Source organism: Tursiops truncatus, chromosome 2 (assembly GCF_011762595.2).
Source record: "Tursiops truncatus isolate mTurTru1 chromosome 2, mTurTru1.mat.Y, whole genome shotgun sequence".
NCBI lineage: Eukaryota > Metazoa > Chordata > Mammalia > Artiodactyla > Delphinidae > Tursiops > Tursiops truncatus.
This window is the reverse complement of record NC_047035.1, coordinates 171,509,296-171,534,268: the sequence shown is the minus strand read 5'-3', so window position 1 is coordinate 171,534,268 and position 24,973 is coordinate 171,509,296. Positions and strand designations below refer to the sequence as shown.

Genomic DNA, 24,973 nt, shown 5'->3' with positions numbered 1-24,973 from the left:
GGTAAGGACTAGAGATGCAGAAACAGAGGCCTCAATCAGTTCAGTAGCACACCTGTCCGCAGGGCTCGTTAGGCAGCCCGACTCCATGACCCATTTCCTTAACTCGCTTGATTTGGTTTTGTTCCAACTCCAGTTCTTCCAAGTTCATAAAACAATAGCAACAGACCCTTATATCACAGCTACTGTAATAATCAAAGGCCAGATTTATCTTGCCTTCTTTTGGGAGAGCATTACAGATGTCCTGTGTCTGCATGCTTCCTAGCTGGAGACATCTTTTAGAAATAAAGCCTGCTTACACACACGATGATTAAAACTATTCAATAACTTGTTCATTGTACATACTAACCTAAAGTATGAGAACATGAAAATACAGTCCCCCATGGAGTGTTCTTTTCTGTTTGACTTTATCATGTCAAAAAAAACTTTCTTTTTTCTTTTTTCATTTAGACCCATTGTTGCAGGTGAAAATATCAATTTCCTTTTCCACAGAGAAATCCAATAAAGGGATGAAAATGAGACCTCAATTGGGCCCCCATTATCAATTCAATCTGCTTTTTGTTAACCGTATCTCATAAGCTGTCCTTTTAAATCAATCTCTTTTTGAATCTCTTTCACAAAACAGCACATATCTGAACGAGAAGTTCCTCCCACCGACAGAGAGATGCCAAAATCTTCAAGCCGGCTTGGAGACTTTATCTAACAAGACGAGAAAGTAAGTTCTACTCTTTGCCTTGAATGTAATTTTTTTTAAAAAATGGAACTTTATTTATTTATTTATGGCTGCACTGGGTCTTCCTTGCTGTGCGGGCTTTCTTTAGCTGTGGTGAGCGGGGGCTACGGGCTCTAGGCGTGCGGGCTTCAGTAGTTGTGGCTCGCGGGCTCTAGAGCACAGGCTCAGTAGTTGTGGCGCACGGCCTTAGCTGCTCTGCGGCATGTGGGATCTTCCCGGACCAGGATCGGCAGGCAGACCCTCAACCACTGCACCACCAGGGAAGCCCGAAGGTCATGACTTTTGTTAAGTGTCTCTCACTCTCCTTTTTCACTTCATTCCCTCCGCTGGACTCTTCAGCCTAGGGGTGAGCTCCTAATGGTTCCCTGATACTGTATTTGGATTTTCCTACATCCAGCCCAGGACTTTGGGAAAAGTGCCTTCTTTAAGCTTTTCTCAAATGACTCGGTTTGAGCAGGCCACTGTTTTTGCCGGGACCCTGGCTTATGGCAGATGGGCCAGAACTAGCAGTTGCAAACACTTCTTTTCTTGCACAATAAATACATTGAATCTTGAGGTGGAAGTAAAGCAGCTCGTGCATTATAGATGGCACTGCACGTCTGTGTTGATCATATTCGAGCCATTGTTTTGCTTGTTGTTTGCTGGAAGTTTTCCTGAGGGACTCAAATTCCACATGTCTTGCGGCACCACGCCTCGAGAGTAGAACTTGGAAAAATTGGTCCTTGCTCCCCGTTCCCTGCGACAAGCCTGTTGTATCCCTTGCCCGACATGTGAGTCAGTGTGTGAAAGCTTCAACTGACTCTCTTCACCTCTCTGTCTCTGATACGAGCTGTCTTTGTTCCGCAGAGTGACAAAAGTGCTTAACGTAACCATGACCCGTAGCTGTACTTGGGAGCAAAGCGCTTGAGTCAGCGTGGCGGAAGGTTCTTTCATCACGGAAGGTGACGTTGTGTTTCAAGGCAGAGAATCTTACACTCCCTTTATGGGCGTCCGCAAACGTGGTTAACTGCAGCACGCGAATGAGATGGCCTGGGCATATGGTCTCACGTTTGCTCTCACTTTGTTCCTATGGGTTTGGATTTGGCGCTAAGATCTTTTCTCGGCTGTTCTTTAGAGAGATGCCTTTTCATGACCTGCACAGTTTTCAGCCAGCTCGTGCAATTAGCCTGCACTGTTATTCTGTTCCGCAGAGGTCTAGAGAAAGTAGGCATGAATTACCATTGTTATGAAAGTGTTATTTTGCACTCAGGAGACTAATTTGTTCAGTTGTATTGTCTATTGTCCAGAACCGCAGCGTTCTGCGACCACTGTTGTTACAGACGTACAGGGGACAGTCAGGAAAGCTATTCGGTGCGTGGTGATAAAAGGCAATTTCATTTTCTTAGAAATAATGATTTAACTCTGTTTTTTTTTTTTTTTGCCTCTGTGCGGCATGTGGAATCTTAGTTCCCCGACCAGGACCAGGGATCAAACAGGCGCCCCCTGCAGTGGAAGCGTGGAGTCTTAACCACTGGACCGCCAGGGAAGTCCCTAGCTCTGTTTTTTTCATGGTCTGTTAAAGAGTTAGAATTTTCTCTTTCCCCAGCCAATTTGTCCATTTCAGATGCTAAAATGGAATTTAGGAAGAGGGCACTAGAGTGGGAGGGAAATGGTGCTCTATCTCCCACTGGTCTTGACTTCATTTTTCAATAAAAGGAAGTTAAACAGTTGCCATTGGGAAGACCATCGAGATGGGGTACCTTGTATCACAAGTCTTTATTTTCTGTTTAAGGCTCTGAGCTCCAAGACCATGAGTTTGTGGTTCTGTCCATGGTGCCTGTCACAGGGCTCAGCCCATAGTAGTTGCTAGTAAGTATTTGTGGGATTAAACTAATGAATAAATAAATATACCTCTTATATCCTCAAAGCATTTTCTCTACCATCTCTAATTTGTAGCTCTTAAAAAATTATCCATAAACTTCAACTCGTTTTTGAAACCTATCTTTCACTTCTCTGGCTCTGTCTCTTACTTTGAATCTGAAGTTTTCTGTTTTTTCCTGTCTCATTCTTTCTCCCTGAATGTTTCTCTGGGTTTCTCCATCCCACAAGACCAGGTGTCTCCCAGATAAAATATTATCATGAACTAAAATGCTACCTAGCCGGGGCTTCCCTGGTAGCGCAGTGGTTAAGAATCCGCCTGCCAATGCAGGGGACACGGATTCTTGGTCCAGGAAGATCCCACATGCCGCGGAGCAACTAAGCCCATGTACCACAACTACTGAGCTCACGTGCCACAACTACTGAAGCCCACAAGCCACAACTACTGAGCCCACATGCCACAACTACTGAAGCCTGCACGCCTGGAGCCTGTGCTCTGCAACAAGAGAAGCCACCGCAATGAGAAGCCCGTGCACTGCAATGTAGAGTAGCCCCCATTCACCGCAACTAGAGAAAGCCCGCGCGCGCAGCAACGAAAAGTAGCTCACTGCAACTAGAGAAAGCCTGCGTGCAGTAACGAAGACCCAATGCCGACACAAATAAATAAATAAATAAATAAATTTATTTTCTAAAAATCTGTAACATACTACCTAGCCATCTTATCACTGCTAGTTTGCATTTTTCAGTATGGCAAAGATTATTTGTAATCTTTTGTGCTATGTGTATATGATTGTAAAGTGTTGACCATATGAATATCCAAGTTGTCCATCTTAGTTCACATTGTTTCAGACCAATGAGCTGGTTTTTCAAGAGGAGATACTTCAGAGGGGCTGATCCAGGAAATGAACTCATTCCTCCCCATCTTATGTTTTGCTGCCTCTGTTCCTGTGCCTTTTTCTTCCTGTGTTCCTCTTCCATTTTCCCAGATGATCCTGGATCCCAAGAAAATGTCCATCTATATTTCTTCAGTTTCCACCACCTGGTCAGGGTAGATGAGCTACTCCAACAAAATCTCCCCAAACGCAGTGTCATAACACAGTCTTGTATTCTCTCTCATGCAGCATTCAGTATAGATGTTCCTTCCTGGTCAGGCAACTGTCCTCTGAGTACTGACTCAGGGATTCTGGCTCTTTCCATCCTATGATGCAGGCATCTTCAACAGGTGACCCCAGGGTTGCTGCTGAAGGAGAGGGTGCTATGGAGAAAGCACACCCAGCTTGGAGTGGACACACATCACTTCCATTCACGTTCCACTGGCTGGAACTAGCCTACCTAGATGTTTCGGGTCATGTGACTGGGCTTGGCCAATAGAACGTGAGTGGAGCTGGCGCGTGCTTGGCGTGGGGGAAGTAGTTTCTGGCTGGGATGCCGCTTACAGCAACAGCTATGCTATGGAAACGGAGCGCCAATCAGTGACGTCAACCAGATATTTCTGCGCCATATGTATTAAATAGCTCTGCCGTTCCCATCATTCTGTTGACTCTAGGCCCTTCAGGTCTTCCTTAAAGATGGAAGGAAACATTTTTCTTAAACAACCGCAATCTCTTATATCTTCTGAACACTTGAGTAGTTTAAATAGTACTTCTAGGGAAAGGAGATATTTAGAGCTCTTCTTAGGGACAGAGTGTAAGCCACTGCCCTGTAACTTCCTGCGCAATCACCGGGGCATGAAAAAGTTGCTTGTGTTCAAATAGCTTTTCTTGGTAAGATTCAGATTCTCAGAATTAAGGTTTGGAAGCCAGGCTTGCATAGGCTGGGTGTGGCTTGAACCATACACTGCTTGGTGAGTGTGTATGTCTGATGAGCTACTTCATGCCATACCATTTAAAATTACTGAGAACAAGAGAATTTTCTGAAAGGATCATCTTAATGGGGCATCCTAAAGATGTCTGTTCGAAGGCTCTGTTTTGCAGGATGAAAGGCAAAGTGAATTGAAGGCTGGCCCCAAGCGTTCTTCCTGTTTATTATCTCAGAGAGCACAGCATGACCTGAATTGCAGCTTGAAAAGAAGAAGTATAAATTATGGCAGATCAGGCTTCAAAAAACCTGACTCTGAACATACCACTTGATAGCCTGTTAACAAAGCAAGTATTCCTAAGTTTTCACTTGTCTGTCAGGAAAAACAGCTTGTGGTCATTTACAAGATTTTCTCGGCATAGAGTGATGTATGACTTGTTCACCTAGCTTTAAATCTATGGTGCTTTCTTTGCTTCTTAAAGAGATACCCACAGTTTTGTCTGTCTTTTCATCTCTGACCCTTTAACTTGCCTTTTGTGGTCAGCTTTTAAGGACTAGCCCTTAAAATCTAGCCCTACTTCCTTTCCTTGGTATTGAGGTCAGAAAGAAGAAGTTAACACAAAACAGCCATTCATACCAACTTGGTATGTTCTTAATATCTTGTGATGTATCTCTTGGTAACCAAAGGAGTGGCTGTGTTTGCTCGTATAAACTTTTAAGTTGGGGCAGGTGAGCTAACATCGAGGCTATGATAGAAGTCTCTGAAAAGTTTTTTTTTTTTTTTGCAGTTGTGTCAAGTCTATCAAAAGGTGGTTTAGCCATCATTCTGTGCCTCAAAGAATACATAAGAAATAAACCATCATACAATTTAAGAGCTTGAAGGAATAGTCTCTTAAATTCTTCTAATCTGTATACTTTTTTATGTGTAAGTTTTGTTTTTCTAAAAAATCTAATTTCCTCAGTTTAAAGATAAAAGTGGGATCATGCCTTGTTCAGAGTCAGGCAACCAGTTAAAGACAAGGTGGGAAATAAAATATTTTGTGTGTGGTTGTTGATGCTAGAAGGGAACTGGAGGAATTCTAGTCTGAATTGCTTAGTTAATACGTGGCAAGAGTTGCTTAGTATCGTTTGTTACCATGCTGAAGATTGGAATCGTGAATTATTTGATTATAAGTGTTTGTCGGTGGAAACAAAACCAACTTTTCCCTCAGAGGAAAACTGAAACACTGACTTTCTCGTTATACCGTAGTCTTGATTGTGTATTCACATTAGGCATTCTTTCCAATTTTAGAAGTGGGATGGAGAAGGAAAGCAAATCTGTCATTGATACTTTTGCCCACCACTTTCAAATACGTTAAAGGTATCGTTTCTTTACTATCTGTGGTAGCCAGACTTCCAAGGTGGCACCCAATGATCATTTCCTCCTGGTATTTACTTGCTTCTCCCCTGCCTCACTGAATAGGGCTGCCCTGTGTAAACAATACGATATCGCAGAAATAACGATGTGGGATTTCAAGGCCAGGTCATAAAAGGATTTGATAGTTCTGCCTTGCCTGCTGTTGGATTGCTCGCTGTGGGGGAAGCCAGCTGTCATGTCATGGGGACACTGAGAGGTCCACATGGCAAGGAACTAAGATCTCCCACCAACAGCAGCACCGCCTATGTCAGTGAAGCTCCTTGGAAGTAGATACTCCAGCCCCGACCAACATCTCGACTTTACATCCTAATGAGCTGCTGGGCCAGAACTATCCTGCTAAGCTACTCATGAATTCCTGACCTACAGAAACTGTGCAGTAATAGTTTATTGTTGTAAAACAACTAAGCCACTAATTTTTTTCATAATTTTTCACATAACCACGGATAACTAATTGACTACTCAATTCACAATCTTTATGATATTATATTTTTATCATAATGACAATTATTATGATTACCAAAATTATCAATAGTGGTAATAACAACTACCATTTTTGTGGACCTACTGTATGCAAGATAACTTAAGTATATCTACAGTCTTTGCAGTATTTCTTCAGAATAGCTTTTGTTATTCTAACTCCACAAGTGAAAGAGATGAAGTCGGAGGGTTGAATGGCTTGCAGAACATCAGACAGTTAGAAAAGGCAGAGCCAGGGCTCGGATGACATTCTGACTGTTTTTTTCTCACTAGTGTATGGTTCGAACCTTAATGAGAACAGAATTACAAGTCACAAGTACAGGAAGAGAAAGGCATTTGACTTTAAAATGCGAAGCTACTTAAAAGCAATCTTCCTCCAACATACCATATACTTTCCTCACTTTTTGTTCCTTACTTTACTTAAACATCCGTAATGTAAATATACACAGGTAGCTTTATCGTGTACAGCAACCGCTGTACCCTGATTGTAACTCGGGGACCAGGATGGCTTTTCTTGGTAAGATCACGGCGGATGGCTAATTATCGTCATAGTTCAAAACCAATATCTGAAACCTTTGGGTGTTTTTACGTTCTGATCATATATTAATTTTCAGTTTCAGAAACACACAGCAACTTCTCTGTGTCCAGCACTATGAAAGGCACAGAGACAGTTATCCTCAACCTGGAGGTGTGTATCATACTCCCTGGGAGCTTTTTCAAAGGATGCGTGGTTGAGAACGGGTTGAGAACTCTTGCTTAAGGAACACAATGATAAAGAAATTATTTCTACTCTTTTAACAGCTTGCAGTATATTAAGAAAGTCAGGGACTTCCCTGGCGGTCCAGTGGTTAAGACGCAGCACTTCCACTGCAGCGGCCGCGGGTCTGATCCCCGATCGGGGAACTAAGATCCTGCATGCCACGCAGCGCGGCCGAAAAATAGAAAAGAAAACAAAACCAACGCAACAAAAAAACAAGTCAGATAGTTACAATACTTTAGTTTCTCCTTCTCAGTCTTTGTAGATTCCTCCGCATCTCCCCTCACTTTTGACACTGGAGTGTTCCAGCGCTCAGTCTTCAGACCTCATTTCTTTTCATCCTCAGACCTCAGGGGCCTCATTTAGTCTCATGGATTTAAATACCGTCTACATACTAATGATTCCCAAGTTTGTATTTCCGGCCTAGACTTCTTTCCAGGTTTCTATGACCTCTGCCCAGTGATCACCTCCCTGGGGTACTCATAAGGAATCTTGTGATCCTTATAAATCTCACGGGATCTCCTGGATCCACCCCCCGAACTTTGTACTTCAGCACTGTTCTCCATTTCAGTTAATGGCAAGTCTGTTTTTCCAGTGCTCAGATCTAAATGCTTGGAGTTATCCTTGACGCCTTTCTTTTTATCCATCCCATTGTCTGTCATTAAATCTCACTGGCCACCTTGAAGTCATACCCAGAAGCTGATCATTTCTTACTCACTCTATCACTTCCAGCCTGGACCGCGCCATCTTTATTCCACTCCTGGGTTGTGGCCAACTTCTCTAAATTGCTCTTCCGGCTTTCACCCCTGCTCTCCTAGAGACTCTTCTCAATGAAGTAGACAGTGGGAACCTTTCTAAATGTAAGTCAGACCAGGTCACTTTTCTGTTCTAATGTTTTTGCATTTCACTCAAAATAAAAGACAAAATTCTTAAAGCAGCCTACTACAAGGTCCTTAGAGCACTTCTCAAATATACATGTAATATATTTGCCAGCACAAAGGAGCTGTTATGGGTGGGAGCAGAGTTGCATCAGGCTAAGGAAATGACTACAAATGGTAAAGTAATAATTATAACAATGTGTAATTGGGTTTATAACATTAATAGATGTAATATTGTATAACAAAAATTCCACAAAAAGAAGAAAAAGGGGAGAGACTGATATAAGAGTAATATTTTTATATATTAGAGCAATTAAGCTAGTATAAGCTGAAAGCTGATTCTGATAAGATGTGTGTGATAAACCATAGAGCAACCACTAAAAATGTAGTTAAAATTATTAAAGATGTCAAAATGGTACATTAGAAAAATTCACTTAAGGCATAGGAAAGCATAGGAATAGGGGAACAAAAAAATACATGAGACATAAAAAAAACAAAAGTAAAATGGCAGAGGTAAATGTAACTGTATCAGTAATAACATTAAATATGAGTGGACTAAACCATGCAATCAAATGGCAGAGACTGTCAGACTGGATTAAAAAGCATGATCAAACTATGCTATCTACAGAAGATACATTTTTGGATTCAAATACACACACAGATTGCAAGTAAAAGGATTTTTAAATGTATATCTTGCAAACAGCAACCACAAGAAAGCTTGAGCTGATATATTGATATTAAAATAAATAAACTTTTAAAACAAAAAGTGTTAGTAGAAATAAAGCAGATCCTATCATCATAAAAGGGTCAATCCAGCAGGAAGATATAACAGTTATAAACACATATACATCTAATAACAGAGCACCAAAGTACACAAAGGAAAAACTGACAAAGGGAATAAATAATTCAGCAATAATTGGAGATTTTAAATACTTTATTTTCAGTAGCGGATACACCACCAGACAGAAGATCAACAAGGAAATAGTAGAATTGAACAACACTATAAACCAGCTAGACTTAACAGACATCTATAGAGTACACCACCCATCAACAGAATGTACATTCTTCTCAAGTGCACACAAAACATTGTCCAGGGTAAATCATATGCTAGGTTATAAAACAAACCTCAATAAATTTAAAGAATAGAACTAACACCAAGTATGTTGTGTGACCACATTTTTATGAAATTTAAGATGAATATTCAGGAAAAATAATTGAGAAACTCACAAATCTGTAGAAATTAAACAACATACTCTTAACTGTGCAGTGGGTCGAAGACGCAATAGAAAGGGAAACCAGAAAATACCTCGAGATGGATGAAAATGAAGACACAGTAGGCCAGCGTTTATGGGATATGCAGAAGGTGATAGCTAAAGTATACAAGACGTCTTTTTGAGACGGTAAAAACGTCCCAAAATTGACTGTAGCGATGGTTGCACATATCTGCGAATACTCTAAAACCCACTGACTTCTCTGCTTTAAATGGGTGAGCTGTATGGCATACTAATTATACCTCAGTGAAGCTGTTAAAAACTTGAACAGGTCTGCAGATCTTTTGAGGATTTTATTTTAAGACAGAGTCTGATTCTGTAGGTGTGAGGCAGGGCCCGAGAATCTGCATTTCTAACAATCTTTCTATGTGATGCCGATACTGCCAGTCTGAAGTCCACACTTTGAATAGCAAGGCCTCTACCATCAGATTTCCTGTGACCTTTCTGGCCTCATCTCCTGCCACCTTCATGAGTGGATTCCTGAGTGACTCGTGTGTGATTTCCAACCAACCTGACCATCTTGCTGTTCCTCAAACATACCGTGCCTGCCTCTACCTCTGGCCTTCACACTTGTCCTTCCCTTTGCATAGAATGTTCTTCTCATTCCCAAACCCCCATATGTGTATTGCTTACTTAATCCCTTTCTTCAAGTCTCTGCCCAACTCTTCCCTCCCAGGGAGGTCTTCCCTGACCGCCCCACTTAGATTGCAGCCCTATTTCACATACTTTCTTTCTCTCTATTCCTGCTTTATTTTTCTTCACAGTACTAAGTACATTATACTTCAACATGATTTTAATTTATGTATTATTTGATGTACAGTTTCTTAGGGCTGCCATAACAAATTACCGTAGACTAGGTGGCTTAAACAACAAAAATTTATTTACTCACAGTTCTAGAAGTCTAAGACCGAGGTGTCAGCAGGTTTGGTTTCTCTGAAACCAAAACCAAGTCTCTCTCCTTGCCTTCTTGCTGTATGTATGAAGCGTACATACCTGGTCTTTTCCGTATGTATGGTCTTTTCTGTATGTAGGCCAGCCTCCTGGTATCTCTCTGTAAATAAAAACTTCCTTTTCTTATAAGAATACCAGTAGATTGGACTCGGCCCACCCTAATGGTCTCATTTCAATTTAATCCCCTATTTAAAGGCCTTATTTCCAAATATAGTCATATTCTGAGGTACTGGGGATTAGGGTTTCAACGTATGAGTTTGGGGGAACACAGTTCAACCCATACATTGAGTTTATTGTCCATAATCCCCTATTACAATATAAATTTCATGAGAATGTGGACTTTTTTAAGAAAATTTATTTTGTTCACTATTTTTATCATTGGTCTCTAGAACAATATCTTGCACATAACAGATGCCCAGGAAGTACTTATTGAGTAAATACATGAAAACAAAAGGTAAGTGCTATAGAGATATTTAGTGGATTTGAGGTGGTGCAAAGGACATGGGAGAAAGAGATCAACTCTGCTTATGTGAGTCAGAAGAATTTAAAAGGCAAAAGGTTCCTAGCCATTCATATATGGTTTAAAAATCTTACCAGGTGTAACATCCATGCTAGCTCCTTCACTCTTGTAACTCACTCTAACTATACAATGTTACTCTTTAAGAGATGGAGAACACCCAATTTATTGGTTCTTTCTGATTCCTTGCAACATATAGGATCCTAGTTCTAAAAATTGATAGTATAAGATCACTAAACTGTTATTTTCAACTCTGGATATCATATGTGGAGATTTCTTTCCATAAACTTGAAAAGTGGGTCATCTTTCTTTCATCTTCAGAAATCATACAGCAGTAGTGTTGTGAGGGAAAACGCGGGAATCTTCAATAGCAGCCTCAGTCCTTGTTTATTCATTCTTTCCATCCTGGTGATGTATTTGCATGTTGCAGATATTTGTGAAGGGGATACGTTTTTAAAAAAATACCTTTATTGGAGTATAATTGCTTTACAATGTTGTGTTAGTTTCTGCTGTACAACAAAGTGAATCAGCTATATGTATACATATATCCCCATATTCCCTCCCTCTTGAGCCTCCCTCCCACCCTCCCTATCCCGCCTCTCTAGGTCATCACAAAGCACCGAGCTGATCTCCCTGTGCTATGCAGCTGCTTCCCACTAGCTATCTATTTTACATTTGGTAGTGTGTATATGTCCACGCCACTTTCTCGCTTCGTCCCAGCTTACCCTTACCCCCTCCCTGTGTCCTCAAGTCCATTCTCTACATCTGCGTCTTTATTCCTGCCCTGCCCCTAGGTTCATCAGTACTGTTTTTTTGGGGTTTTTTTTTTAGATTCCATATATGTGCATTAGCATACAGTATTTGTTTTTCTCTTTCTGACTTACTTCACTCTGTGTGACAGACTCTAGGTCCATCGACCTCATTACACGTAACTCAATTTCCTTCCTTTTTATGGCTGAGTAGTATTCCATTGTATATATGTGCCACATCTTCTTTATCCATTCATCTGTTGATGGACATTTAGGTTGCTTTTTAAAATGATATTTTTTGTTGGACTGTGAGGTACTGCTTGACTTTGGCATTCTATCAAATTAGTCCAGTGAAGTAAATTGTTACCCCCAAATAATTCTGATGAATAGCACCATGAATAGCTTTCCACTTATGCTATGTATTCCTATTTCACCTTCCAGATCTACCCTCTACCTTTTTCATTCTTGCTGCGTGCTCCAGGAGGCTGATTTCCTTGTGCTTCCTTAGTTGGATTCTCATAACTTTTGGCTTCTGGTCAGGGTCACATTCTGGAAGTCATTGGTATGAGAGTAAAAAATGGGAAGAGAGAAAGTTTGGGGTATTTGTTCCCCTGGATCCCTCTCTGTGGGAGTGGTTTAGGGATGACTTCATCCTCTACCAAAGGCCACCTCTGCAGTCCTGTGACCTTCTTCTACACCTCTAGCCATAGCTCTTTCTGGCTAGTGTATGGACTTAGGGTGGTAAGCGCTTTCCTCCTCTACCCCTATTGTAGCCTTAGTGTGCTTCACCAATCCGTGTAGCCTTTCCTTTACCACGTCCCACCCCTTTGTAAATGGATACCCCTTTCCCTCTTGGTTGGCTAAAGCTAGTCACTGCTTGCAGTATTTCCTAGCACGTGTCTTAAACATACAGTTACTGTCCAAACCCCAAAAGTTAATGATCCAGGGCAGAGAAAGTGTTCTTTAAAAAAAAAATCAATATCTGACTTTTTCAAATGCGGCAATTTGGAGATTTCAGTGGCGCTGTGAAGAAGAACATTGGCATCTTTAGGAATTCATTCCTAAAGCTGTTTTGGAATACTTACCTTGTCTGAGGGACACTAAAAGGTATGCAGAGAATAAAAGTTTGAATCCCTTTCTCCTATGCCAAGTGACAATAATCACAGCATTCTAATTAGAAGTTACCATCACGCAGAGTTAAAAACGATGTAAATAGAGTTCTCCTGCTTCTAGTGGTTGACATGTCAGTAAGTCAGTACCATGTGTAGCTCAGTTCAGCCTGCTTGCTACATATTTCTCTTCTTTGGCTGTCACACATTCATCAGCCATTCCTTTAGCATTTGCCTTACCTATTGAGGTGCTCCTATGTTGGGTGCATAAATATTAACAGTTGTTATATCTTCTTCTTGAATTTATCCCTTGATCATTATGTAGTGTCCTTCTTTGTCTCTTGTAATAGTCTTTATTTTAAAGTCTATTTTCTCTGATATGAGAATTGCTACTCCAGCTTTCTTTTGATTTCCATTTGCATGGAATATCTTTCTCCAACCCCTCACTTTCAGTCTGTATGTGTCCCTAGGTCTGAAGTGGGTCTCTTATAGACAGCATATATATGGGTCTTGTTTTTGTGTCCATTCAGCCAGTCTATGTCTTTTGGTTGGAGCATTTAATCCATTTACATTGAAGCTAGTTATAGATATGTATGTTCCTATTACCATTTTCGTAGTTGTTTTGGGTTTGTTATTGTAGGTCTTTTCCTTCTCTTGTGTTTCCTGCCTACAGAAGCTCCTTTAGCATTTGTTGTAAAGCTAGTTTGGTGGTGAATTCTCTTAGCTTTTGCTTGTCTGTAGAGGTTTTAATTTCTCTTATCGAATCTGAATGAGACCCTTGCTGGGTAGAGTAATCTTGGTTGTAGGTTTTTCCCTTTCATCACTTTAAATATGTCCTGCCACCCCCTTCTGGCTTGCAGAGTTTCTACTGAAAGATCAGCTGTTAACCTTATGGGGATTCCCTTGTATGTTATTTGTTGCTTTTCCCTTGCTGTTTTTAATATTTTTTCTTTGTATTTAATTTTTGATAGTTTGATTAATATGTGTCTCGGCGTGTTTCTCCTTGGATTTATCCTGTATGGGATTCTCTGCACTTCCTGACTTGAGTGACTATTTCCTTTCCCATATTAGGGAAGTTTTCCACTATAATCTCTTCAAATATTTTCTCAGGTCAGCCATTCCTTTAAAAAGTATTGCCCAGTGGAAATGATTGGCTGTACTGACTGAAAATCTTATACCGCTGTATTGACTTGCAGAATTTATTTCCATGTAGACCTGAGCTCTTCAGGGGTTTTATAGAAACTAATTACAAAAGACTGTTTGATCTACACAGGATACCACTTAGAAGCCTACTGACTTAATATTATTGGGGTGTCTCCACCCATTTCAGTTGACAAGGTTTGGCTTTCACCATGAAGAGATGTTATGGGAAACTAAATCAGTACCTCAGCTGTTTACATAGGACTGATAAATGAATATCTTCAAGATAAGGTCTAGGCATCTAATAAGTACCCAATAAATATTTAATGGTTAAGTTAACTAACCATAAATTGTGCCTTTTGAAAAGTCCTGTTTATATCTTAATTGAAATAAAACTAGTCATAGCATGTGGGTCTTCATCTCCAAAGAGATGTCTCTAGAAAAACATTTTATTATTATTCTTTATTGAGGTATAGTTGATTTAAAATATTATGTTAGTTTCAGGTGTACAATATAGTGGTTCACAATTTTTAAAGGTTATGCTCTAGTTATAGTTATTATAAAAGAGTGGCTATACTCCCTGTGCTATACAATATATTTTCATAGCTTATTTATTTTATACAAAGTAGTTTGTACCTCTTAATTCTCTACCCCAGTCTTGTCTTTCCCCCTTCCCTCTCCTCACTGGTAGCTACTAGTGTGTTCTCTATAGCTGTGAGTCTGTTTCTTTTTTGTTTCTTTTTTGTTTTTTTTAGATTCCACCTGTAAGTGATATCATACAGTATTTGTCTTAGAAAAATATTTTAAATTTTAATATTATATTTACCTAGTATCATTTTTATATGTTATTTATAATCTGTACCTCATTTTGAGTATTACTAATAATGACTGAAATAGATATTATTTATTCTTTTGAAAATAACTTGCTGCATTATTTAGTATGATTTATTATATGTCTTGGTACCAGAAAATACTTCTGATGGGACTGATGTTCAGTTTCATTCTGAAAATAGATGAGATGCAGCATGATATATTGGAAAGAGAGCCAGAGTGTGAATTAAAGGACGTGAGTTGAATTCTTAGTTCATCTGCTTACAGTACAACATTGAGCAAGCTGTTTATCTTCTCAGAACTTTTAGTTTTGTCATCCATAAAAATGGGGGTGATATCATAGGGGTGGCTGCCTCTCACAATTTTGGGGTGAAGACCATACTTTGCAATTGAACACCAACGGTAACTGTAAATTTGCAGAATGTATGATGTGATTCAGAGCATTTTACTCAACAGGAAAATTCTATAGAGGCACGTTTGTTTCACACATTGGCCCACACTCGTAGCATCCATGGGAGTTTTCCTTCTCTAGCCATGCTTCCACCTTACAAATCATGATGGTGCTGTGGTAGTCTTAATTATCTCAAAAAGCTGGTTGGTGATTTATTGTTCAGTAGAAAAGGACCAGCATATAGGGAAAAAAACTCTCTTTAACTTTCCTTATTCTTTAGTCTTCCCCTTTATAATACCAGAGGATAATGCTTCATTTCTAGACATAAAAAAAGATTCTTTGAACACAGCAACTCCAGGAAGTAAGTAGCTTGAGTACTGTCTTCTGCTTACAAAATGGCCAGGAGTATTTCTCCTTTTAAAATATTGATACATATGTCTGCCGTAATGTGTTTGACTTGGTTTTAAGTATCAGGGACTATAAAGTCAAAAGCCCTTCTATGCAGCTAACTTACTAGTAAAATCAGGTACATTATGATTGGCGTCTTTCAATATTAAGTTACACTGGAGCCAGCTACAATTTATTGGGAGACATACGTCATGAAAACAAAACGTTTTTAAGACTAGACATACTTTACAATGAACTTTTATTCTAACTGGAAGTGGGTGATAATTTTAATGTTCTAGACTAAGCTTGATATAATGGGAAGGATGATTGTCAAAATGACACGAACTCTGCTTTTCAAGTACGCCAAAGTTAAAGTATAATATACATAAGAGTGCTTAAAACCTTTGGAGAAATAAAGTCGTCTGTAATTTCCCAAGCTTGTAGTTGCTCCTTGCATCTAATATGATAGTTTTGTTTCACTGAGGCTTAGGACCCCTCTGAATCAGTTTTCTTGATGAGTCAGGTGTGGCAGCAAACTCTTACCTGGCCTTCTTGGCCAGCCTCCATAAGGCTCAGACTGGGGGAAGACTGGAAAGTTCTGAGCCAGTCTCACAGGTTGTGGAACGGGTGGAGAAGGATAGGGGCAGTGGTGTGCTCACGTTTAACCACTAGCTTGTGGAGAATGCCCTGACTTGTCACATTTGCTGCTTCCAGTGATGTAAATTGTCCCACCTTGCCTAATTTCAAGCTACCAGTGGTTTAGCAACCTGCTCACAACGTTGCTGGACATGTACCAGGCAGTTCTTCCAAGCTTGTATGAGCCAGCTCCAGCACAATAATGAGAAAGAAAGTATGGAGCTAGGAAGAGAGGTTCCCCACACCCATCCTGCGGCAGCAAAGAGAGTTGAGAAAAGAGCTTACTCTCAAGTCCAAGAGTTGGCCAAAATGAGATAGGGATTTACTGTGTTTTTTGCTTTTAAAAGTTGCACAGGTTAGATCTCTCACAGCATAACCCCTTTCCTCTATTTCCTGTGTGAAATCTCAGCAAATTCTGCATTGATCACGATTGAGGGAGTTCAGAGTCGAAGATGGAGGCAGTCATGGGTTAATCATTGCAAAAAGGGTAAAAGTGTAACCAGATACGCACACGTGCACACTCATTTTATTTCATGCTAAGAAATTGGGGGGCTTCCCTGGTGGCACAGTGGTTAAGAATCCGCCTGCCAATGCAGAGGACATGGGTTTGAGCCCTGGTCCAGGAAGATCCCACATGCCATGGAGCAACTAAGACCGTTTGCCACAACTACTGAGCCTGTGCTCTAGAGCCCATGAGCCACAACTACTGAGCCCGTGTGCCACAACTACTGAGCCCGCGTGCCACAACTAGTGAAGCCCGCACGCCAAAAGCCCATGCTCCTCAACAGGAGAAGCCACCGCAATGAGAAGCCCGCGCACCACAACGAAGAGTAGCCCTCGCTCGCCGCAGCTAGAGGAAGCCCGCACACAGCAACAAAGACCCAGTGCAGCCAAAAATAAATAAATAAATAAATTTATTAAAAAAACAAAAAGAAAAGAAAAGAAACTGGGAAAGTAGGAAGGATGAGTTGGGTTAATGGACTGGCTGAAGTGACTGACTAGCTACTGAGCTCTAATCTGAGGCTCTTCAGGCAATATGCTGAGGAAGGGGTAGGCTTTAATATAGGGGTAGGTGAGTTGTGAACAGGTCAAGGGAGTGCACGTCAGCACTGGGGAATGTTACTGAGTAGAAGCCATAATCTGTGGAGTAAGGAAATATTGCTTTGAACTTACAGTAGTGTATGACCTCATTACATTTTGTATTTATAATTAAATTACTCACGTATTTCCTGGGTTAACAAGAATAATCAGCTTGATCTGGGATTGTGTTAGTCTAGAAATGCTTAGCCATCGAGGTCCTGTGGGGAAAGGCATAGTCTAGAAAGGCAGCCAATGTGTAAACACGGAATGAAATTCGATGTGAGAAAGGCTATTATAGAAGTATTGGTCTAAGGACTCTGAGAACACATAGGAAGTAGCAACTTCTCAGTTCTTTATCAGGGCTTCCCTGGTGGCGCAGTGGTTGAGAGTCCGCCTGCCGATGCAGGGGACATGGGTTCGTGCCCCGGTCCGGGAAGATCCCACATGCCATGGAGCGGCTAGGCCTGTGAACCATGGCTGCTGGGCCTGCGTGTCCAGAGCCTGTGCTCCACAACGGGAAAGGCCACAGCAGTGAGAGGCCCGCGTACCGCAAAAAAAAAAAAAAAAAAAAAAAAAGCATATTCATTTAAATATACTGTAGGTTCAGCGTGACTAGAATTTTGAATTTTAGATATTTGGTCCTCAACAATGGCCGATGTATAATGCTCATTATCGTATTTATATCACCATGGAAAATACAACTTTTTAGCCCAATATGAACATTTTAAAAGTTTTTTAAGGGGTAAATTATGTACAATATACTGTAACTTAAGTGTGCAGTGTGAGGAGCCTTGGCATATGTGTGTACCATTACTCCAGTCAGGATTAGGAAGACGTCCATCACCCACCAAAGGTTTCTCATGCTTTTTTGTCATCCGTTCCTCTCGACCACTGCTGCCCCTCTTGTGCCAGCCCCCATTTCCAGGCACCTCCTCACGGGCTCTCTGTCACTGTAGGCTAGTTTTCATTTTCTGGAACGGAATCTACGTTGTGTACTCTTTTTTTGTCTCTATTTTTCCATCCTTTGTAAGTAGATACCACCATCTGTTCATCCATTCACCTCTTATGGATGTTCACATGATAGTTATTTGGGGCTGTTACAAATAAAGCTGCCATACAAGTCTTTTTGTGGCTGTAAGTTCGCATTTCTCTTGGAATACCCAGCAATGGAACGGCTGGGTTGCATGGGGTATATGTAGGTTTACCCTTTGAAGAAATTACCCAGTGGTTTTCAGAAGTAGTTGTAGATTTTCGTTCTCACCAGTAGTGTAGGAGAGTTCCACTTACTCTGCTCCTTGCCGAACTTAGTGTGGTCTGGCTTTTCAGTTTTAGCCACTCTAGTGGATGCATAGTAGTATATAATTGTGATTTTTACTTTGCAGTTCCCTAGTAGCTGATGTTGTTGAGCATCTTTTCATGGGTTGATTTGCGACCTGTTTATCATCTGTGGTGAAGTGTCTGTTCAAATCTTTGGCCCAGCTTTTAACTGGGCTGTTTGCCTTATTGAACTTTGAGTTCTTTACATATTCTGGATAGCATTCCTGGTACTGCAGATTTGCTGGTATGAATTCCTTTAGCCTTTTTATACCTGAAAAAGTCCTTATTTTACCTTCATTTTTTAAAAGGTTTGCTCACTCTCGAATCCTAGATCGACAGTCCTGCCAAATCCTGTACTGTATTTTAATGACATCGTTCCACTGCCTCTGACTTGCATTGTTTCTGACAAGTGTGCTGTAATTCTTTTCTTTATCTCTGTGTACATAATGTGTCTTTTTCCTCTTTTAAGATTTTCTCTTTATCACTGGTTTAAAGGATTTTTTTTTATTATGTGCCTTGGTGTAGTTTTCTTCATGTTTCCTGTGCTTTGGGTTTGTTGAGCCTCTTGGATCTGTCGGTTTACAGTTTTCCTTGAATTTGGAAAATTTCCCACCGTAATGTTTTCAAAATGTTTTTGGTTTCTTCTCTCTTTCTAGGACCATAATTTCTCATTTAGGCCCCTTGAGGTTGGCTCACAGCTGAATGATTCTCTACAGCTTTTTCATTCAACCTTTTTTCCCCTTTATGTTTCATTTTTAAGTTTCTATTGCTGTGTCTTCAAATTCACTAATCTTATTTTATTATACATCATGAGAAATTTAATTTCTTTTTAATTTAATAAATGAAATTTAAACAAAACTTTAGACTCTGACACATTTGGTTTTTATGATAGGATAATAATTTCTCATTTACTGTACTTTTCATGATATGTTTTATTTTGATGACTTAAGATACAGTTGCAGTTCTCATTGGTTTAATTAGATATTTGTATTTGGCCCTTCCCTTTCCGTTTCTCTTTAGTTGAGCTTTGTGAGACAACAACTCTTTTATAACTTTTAAAATTTTTTAATTGAAATGTAGTTGATTTACAATGTTGTGTTAGTTTCAGGTTTACAGCAAAGTGATTCAGGTATATACATATATACATATACAACGTACATATACTTTTTCAGATTCTTTTACATTATAGATATTACAAGATGTTGAATACAGTTCCCTGTGTTTTATCTATTTTATATAAAGTAGTGCGTATCTGTTAATCACAAACTCCTAATTTATCTCTCCCCCCCACCCGTTGGTAACCATAAATTTGTTTTCTATGTCTGTGAGTCTGTTTCTGTCTTGTAAGTTGATTTGTATCATTCTTTTAGATTTCACATATAAGTGGTATCATATGATGTTCATCTTTATCTGACTTACTTCACTTAGTCTGATAATCTCTAGGTCCATCCATGTTGCTGCAAATGGCATTATCTCATTCTCTTTCGTGGCTGAGTAATATTCCAGTGTGTGTGTGTGTGTGTGTGTGTGTGTGTGTGTGTGTGTGTATCTCACATCTTTTTTATCCATTCATCTGTTGATGGACACTTAGGTTGCTTCCATGTCTTGGCTATTGTGAATAGTGCTGCAGTGAACATTGGGGTGCATGTATGTTTTCAGATTAGCATTTTTGTCTTTTCTGGATATATGCCCAGGAGTGGGATTGCTGGATCATATGGTAACTCTATTTTTAGTTTTTTGAGGAACCTCCATACTGTTTTCCATAGTGGCTGCACCAACTTACATCCCCACTAACAGTGTAGGAGGGTTCCTTTTTCTCCACACCCTGTCCAGCATTTGTTATTTGTAGACTTTTTAATCATGGCCATTCTGACTGGTGTGAGGGGATACCTCATTGTAGTCTTGATTTGCATTTCTCTAATAATTAGTGACGTTGAGTATCTTTTCATGCACCTATTGGCCATCTCTATGTCTTCTTGGGAGAAATGTCTATTTAGTTCTGCCCATTTTTTCGATTGGGTTATTTGGGTTTTTGTTGTTGAGTTGTATGAGCTGTTTGTATATTTTGGAAATTAAGCCCTTGTCAGTTGCATCATTTGCAAATATTTTTTACCATTCCATAGGTTGTCTTAGATTCATTTTGTTTATGGTTTCCTTTGCTGTGCAAAAGCTTGTAAGTTTGATTAGGTCCCGTTTGTTTATTTTTGCTTTTATTTCCCTTGCCTTGGGAGACAGACCTAAGAAAACCTTGGTATGATTTATGTCAGAAAATGTTTTCCCTATGTTCTCTTCTAGGGGTTTTACAGTGTCACGTACTATGTTTAAGTCTTTAAGCCATTTTAAGTTTACTTTTGTGTATGGCGAATGGGTGTGTTCTAACTTCATTGATTTACATGAGGCTGTCCAACTTTCCCAACACCCCTTGCTGAAGAGAGTGTCTTTTTCCCATTGTATATTCTTGCCTCCTTTGTCGAAGATTAATTGACTGTAGGTGTGTGGGTTTATTTCTCGGCTCTCTATTCTGTTCCATTGAGCCATATGTCTGTTTTTGTGCCAATACCATGCTGTTTTGATTACTGTAGCTTTGTAGTATTGTCTGAAGTCTGGGAGGGTTATGCCTCTTGCTTTGTTCTTTTTCCTCAGGGTTGCTTTGGTAATTCTGGATCTTTTATGATTCCATATAAATTTTAGGATGATTGGTTCTAGTTCTGTGAAAAATGTGAGATGACAATTCTTTTGTTACTTTGCATGATGGACCCTGGTACACACATTGCTCTGATGGTTGTCCTGTTTCCAGGGTGATCAAATGACTAAAAACCACGCCTTGGTGGTAGATAAGACTTCTCCAGGCAGGAGAGGATAGTCACAATGTCACATCTCTCTCTTGAAGAGCCAGAAATTGAGAGAGCCTTGAGTAGGCTGCTGAATGTGCATGTCTTCTTTTGTTTTCTTTTTTTTAGCTTAATGCTGTTTTGCAGAAGGTCTTTAGATTAACTCTCAGCATGTGGAGGCAGGTGATCCTCACTCCAGCTGGGAAGTGCCACGTCTAGTCAAAGCTTTGGGGCTAGAGTATAGATCTCTCGAGTCCCTTGGTGACAAGACTTGGGGCCCATGAGAGTGAGGTTAAATGGTTGAGGTTGGAAACCTGTATGCAAGTCAAACTATTTTTAATCTCTCCTGTGGTAGCTCTTTGCTTTGTTCTCCTTTAGTATTTTGCAAAGTCTTTCAAGATTTTCAGCTTTTCTTAGCTGGTCCAACGGGAACCAAGAGAAAATATTTTCGATTAATCTTGGTGGCAACATTGACAGGCGAGATACCCAAAAGGTAGGTAAATTTCAAGGGCAAAGGAGTTGATTGGTTGACTACCTTCCCCACGTATAAGAAATACCGCCTTTTAGAGACAGACTTTGGAGCATCTGCATTATACTGCATGGGGGTGGAGAAGGTCCTTTTCTGACAAGATTCTTTACTGCCTTCCCCAGACACTCATCAACATATACTCTATCTTTTTATTGCAAAGCCTTGATCTCAAGTAGCTGGCAACTAACGACTATGCTATTAACTGAAAGGAAATTTAAGGATTTTTTCACTCAAAAGGATATATGCATTTTAATTGATAACCGTTAAAGACTAGAGGCTGTTTTGTGATTTAAGGGAGTTGTTACTTAATGATGAAATTTCAGGTAGAGGGAGATCTACCAGGGACTGGGATCCGGCCAAACTGTACCACTATGCCTGTAGATTTTTATGCCAGTATACATCTCTCTTAACCTGGCCCAATCTGGTTTTTTAATGTACTGTTCAGAATTAAAATTTAAGATGATTATTTTGTGGAAATGTTATCCATATATCCCAAGGTAAATCTATCAACTTAGAGCCTGAAAAAGATGGTAAACTATATATTTATGGTAAGTGTCTATAAAAATATATTTATTGGTTAACTAGCCATAAGATACGCATGTGAATTAGTGTGCTGTCGTGGTTGGTTCGTAATACTCAATGGACTTATGAATGTGAAAATCACACGTTCCTAAATCAGCATAATGATTCTTTGTGAATCACATGCTCCTAGAAGTTTTGAAATGGCTGTGATGTTTACTTCCTTCTACATCACCTTATTTCAGAAAAGATTTAGAGGCTAACATGAGTAGATCATAAGTGTCCTTTAGAAGACTTACATATTCATTTAGCAATAAGTGAGATCTTTCTTTTCTAATTTCATTGACATTTGGCTTGTAGGTATTCAGAGGATGACTATCTTCAGGTCGTCACTAGTATCCAGAGCTGTCCATGGAAGCGACAAGCAGAAGAGCATGAGAAGTTTAGGTAAAAAGTTTCTTCATAAATAATATGAGATTCGAAAATGTTTTGTGCGTTCGCTTTGTCGCTAAAATAGGCAATGCGCTGTTACAAAGAAGCGTAGAAGGGGCCAAGTGACCATGAGGGACTTTTCGTTCTGAGATCCTCTCACGAGACACAAGGCCCTGTGTCCCCAGCTCTTAGCTAGAAATTTGCGATTATGTTGCTGAAATTAATTACAGAGATCCCAACTTCAAAAGGAAGGTTTTTGTTGTACTTTTTATCATACTTTAGAGGATGCTGCTGCTTCTTCGTACCATTTGTATTTGACGTGTATTTGTAACTAACATGTAGCAGCGTAAAGGAATTTTGGAAAACATAGAAAGAAAAAAAAAATCACCTGTGGTCCCAACGCTCTAGAACAAAAACTATGTTCCTTTCTGCACATTCCCTTCCCGTTTTTCTCATTAGCTTTTTAATCTCAGCACCATTCAGGAGCATGAGATGCTGCAGGTCATAACCCAGGGGGGCGCCGTCAACCTGACAAGACCAGGTTATCAGTGGATGGTTACAGAGCTGTCTTGTGCTTGAATACCTGGGAGCCCACCCAGACGGACATAAATTGTGCCAAAACAGTGCCCTGCGGGGGATGCCTGGGTCGTTCTCTGGCACTGCTTCCTCCCATTATCTGTGCATAGGGTGCAGCCAGGCCAGGTATCTCTGTGCCTGCCTGGGCTACCTTGCTCTGCTTTTCTTTGCCACATTCTGATTCTTTGCTTTGCATCAACACAGGTTTTGTCTTGTGCCAGGTTATTACAGTTCGGTAATATGTTTTTATCTTTACTGGTTCCTGTTTTCAAAATTTACGTTAAGCATCAACACTTCTAAAAACCTTATTAAAGAGACTTGGCCTTCGCCTGAGATTCTCTTAACGCGGCTCAGTTCTGTTCACTGTAGGAAGCCAGTTCTGCACGCAGGGTCCTTCAGTCAGTACGTGCTGGAGTCATTGGACCAGCTGTCTTTGATTCTGGTGCCGCTGGAGACGGGTTGTGGGCAGCTCCCATTGCGTAAGAGAGAAACTTCCTGATCGGGTTAAAGCTGAAAATGAACGTCTTTCCTCCACTGGGTAGACACATGGTTGTCATGACCTCCTGTAGGATTCCACTGTCTTTCCTAACTGGCAGTTAAGAGTGTGGGATTCCTGTGTAACTATTTCATCTCCAGGACATTTTATGCTAGGTCGTCCACTATAGACTGAACTTGTCCCCTCCAAAGTCATAAGTTAAAAATCTAATTGCCAACAGGATGGTATTGGAAGGTGGGGCCTTTGGGAGGTAGGAGGTGATTGGGTTATGAGGGTGGAGCCCTCATGAATGGGATTCGCGACCTTATAAAAGAGACCACGTACTGCTGTCGCGCCTCTTCCATCATGTGAGGACACAGCAAGGAGACAGCTGTCTGAGAACCCAGAGGTGGGTTCTCACCAGACACCGAATCTGCCAGCACCTTGGTCTTAGACTCCCAGCCTCCAGAACTGTGAAAATAAATTGTTGTCTATAAGCCACCTGGTTTATAGCATTCTGTGATAGCAGCTCAGATGGACTTAGACACAATCCTACCGAAGACTAGATTTGAGAGATTCTCGTGACAGGAAGACCTGATAGAAAGTTGCAAGGGCAATTGTAACCTAAGCGATCACAGGGTCAGTGAGTAGCAGAAGAGTCTGGTTTTGAGAGACCTTTCTACAAGTGCAGAGTAGGCAAAAAAAGAAAGAGAGACCTATGGAGGTATTGAACTATTGAGGATTAATCCCAGATAATTAGCTGGAAGGACTAGATGAGTAGTGACACCAACAATTAAAGTCGGGATAAAGGAGCTTCCACTTCTGGCGGTAAAGTTGATTCAGGGCAAACCTCCTGAGAATAATACAAACAAAACGAAGTATATGAAACACTTCTTTTGAGGGCAGTGGAGAGCTACCAAGGCAGGGGGAATTTCCTGGACTAAGGTCCAGAAGAAGAGAGAAGCTGAAGGAGAAGAGACGCCTTTGGAGCTGCGTTCCCTCACAAGGAACTTGCTGGATGCAAAAGCAGAAGCATGGAGGAGAGGTAGAGACACAGAGCAGGGCTTCCAGCATACCCTAGAAGAGACCCGTTCTCTAGAAGACTGAAGCCCAATCGAAGTCATTTCCGTCCTCCCTTGGATTTAGGTCTGCCCTCAGCCTAGATGCCGGATAAAAACAAAATAATCCTGGGGCATCATTTAATCCATTGAGGGTCCCGAATAGAACAAAAAGGTAGACGAAGGGCAAACGTGCTTCCTCTGCTTGAGCTGGGACATTCCTCTTCTCCTTGGCCATCAGCCTTTGGACTCCTACTGGGA

General features: G+C 40.5%; 1 protein-coding gene across 1 annotated transcript in view; it reads left to right on the top strand.

Moving 5' to 3' along the window:
* Positions 1-24,973, top strand: part of ST8SIA6 (ST8 alpha-N-acetyl-neuraminide alpha-2,8-sialyltransferase 6) — a 150,350-nt gene that overhangs the window by 80,170 nt on the left and 45,207 nt on the right. Inside the window, exons 3-4 of the mRNA XM_019933513.2 lie at positions 623-712; positions 22,532-22,618. Of these exons, the coding sequence (XP_019789072.1) occupies positions 623-712; positions 22,532-22,618 (177 nt within the window). The remainder of the gene's footprint in view (positions 1-622; positions 713-22,531; positions 22,619-24,973) is intronic.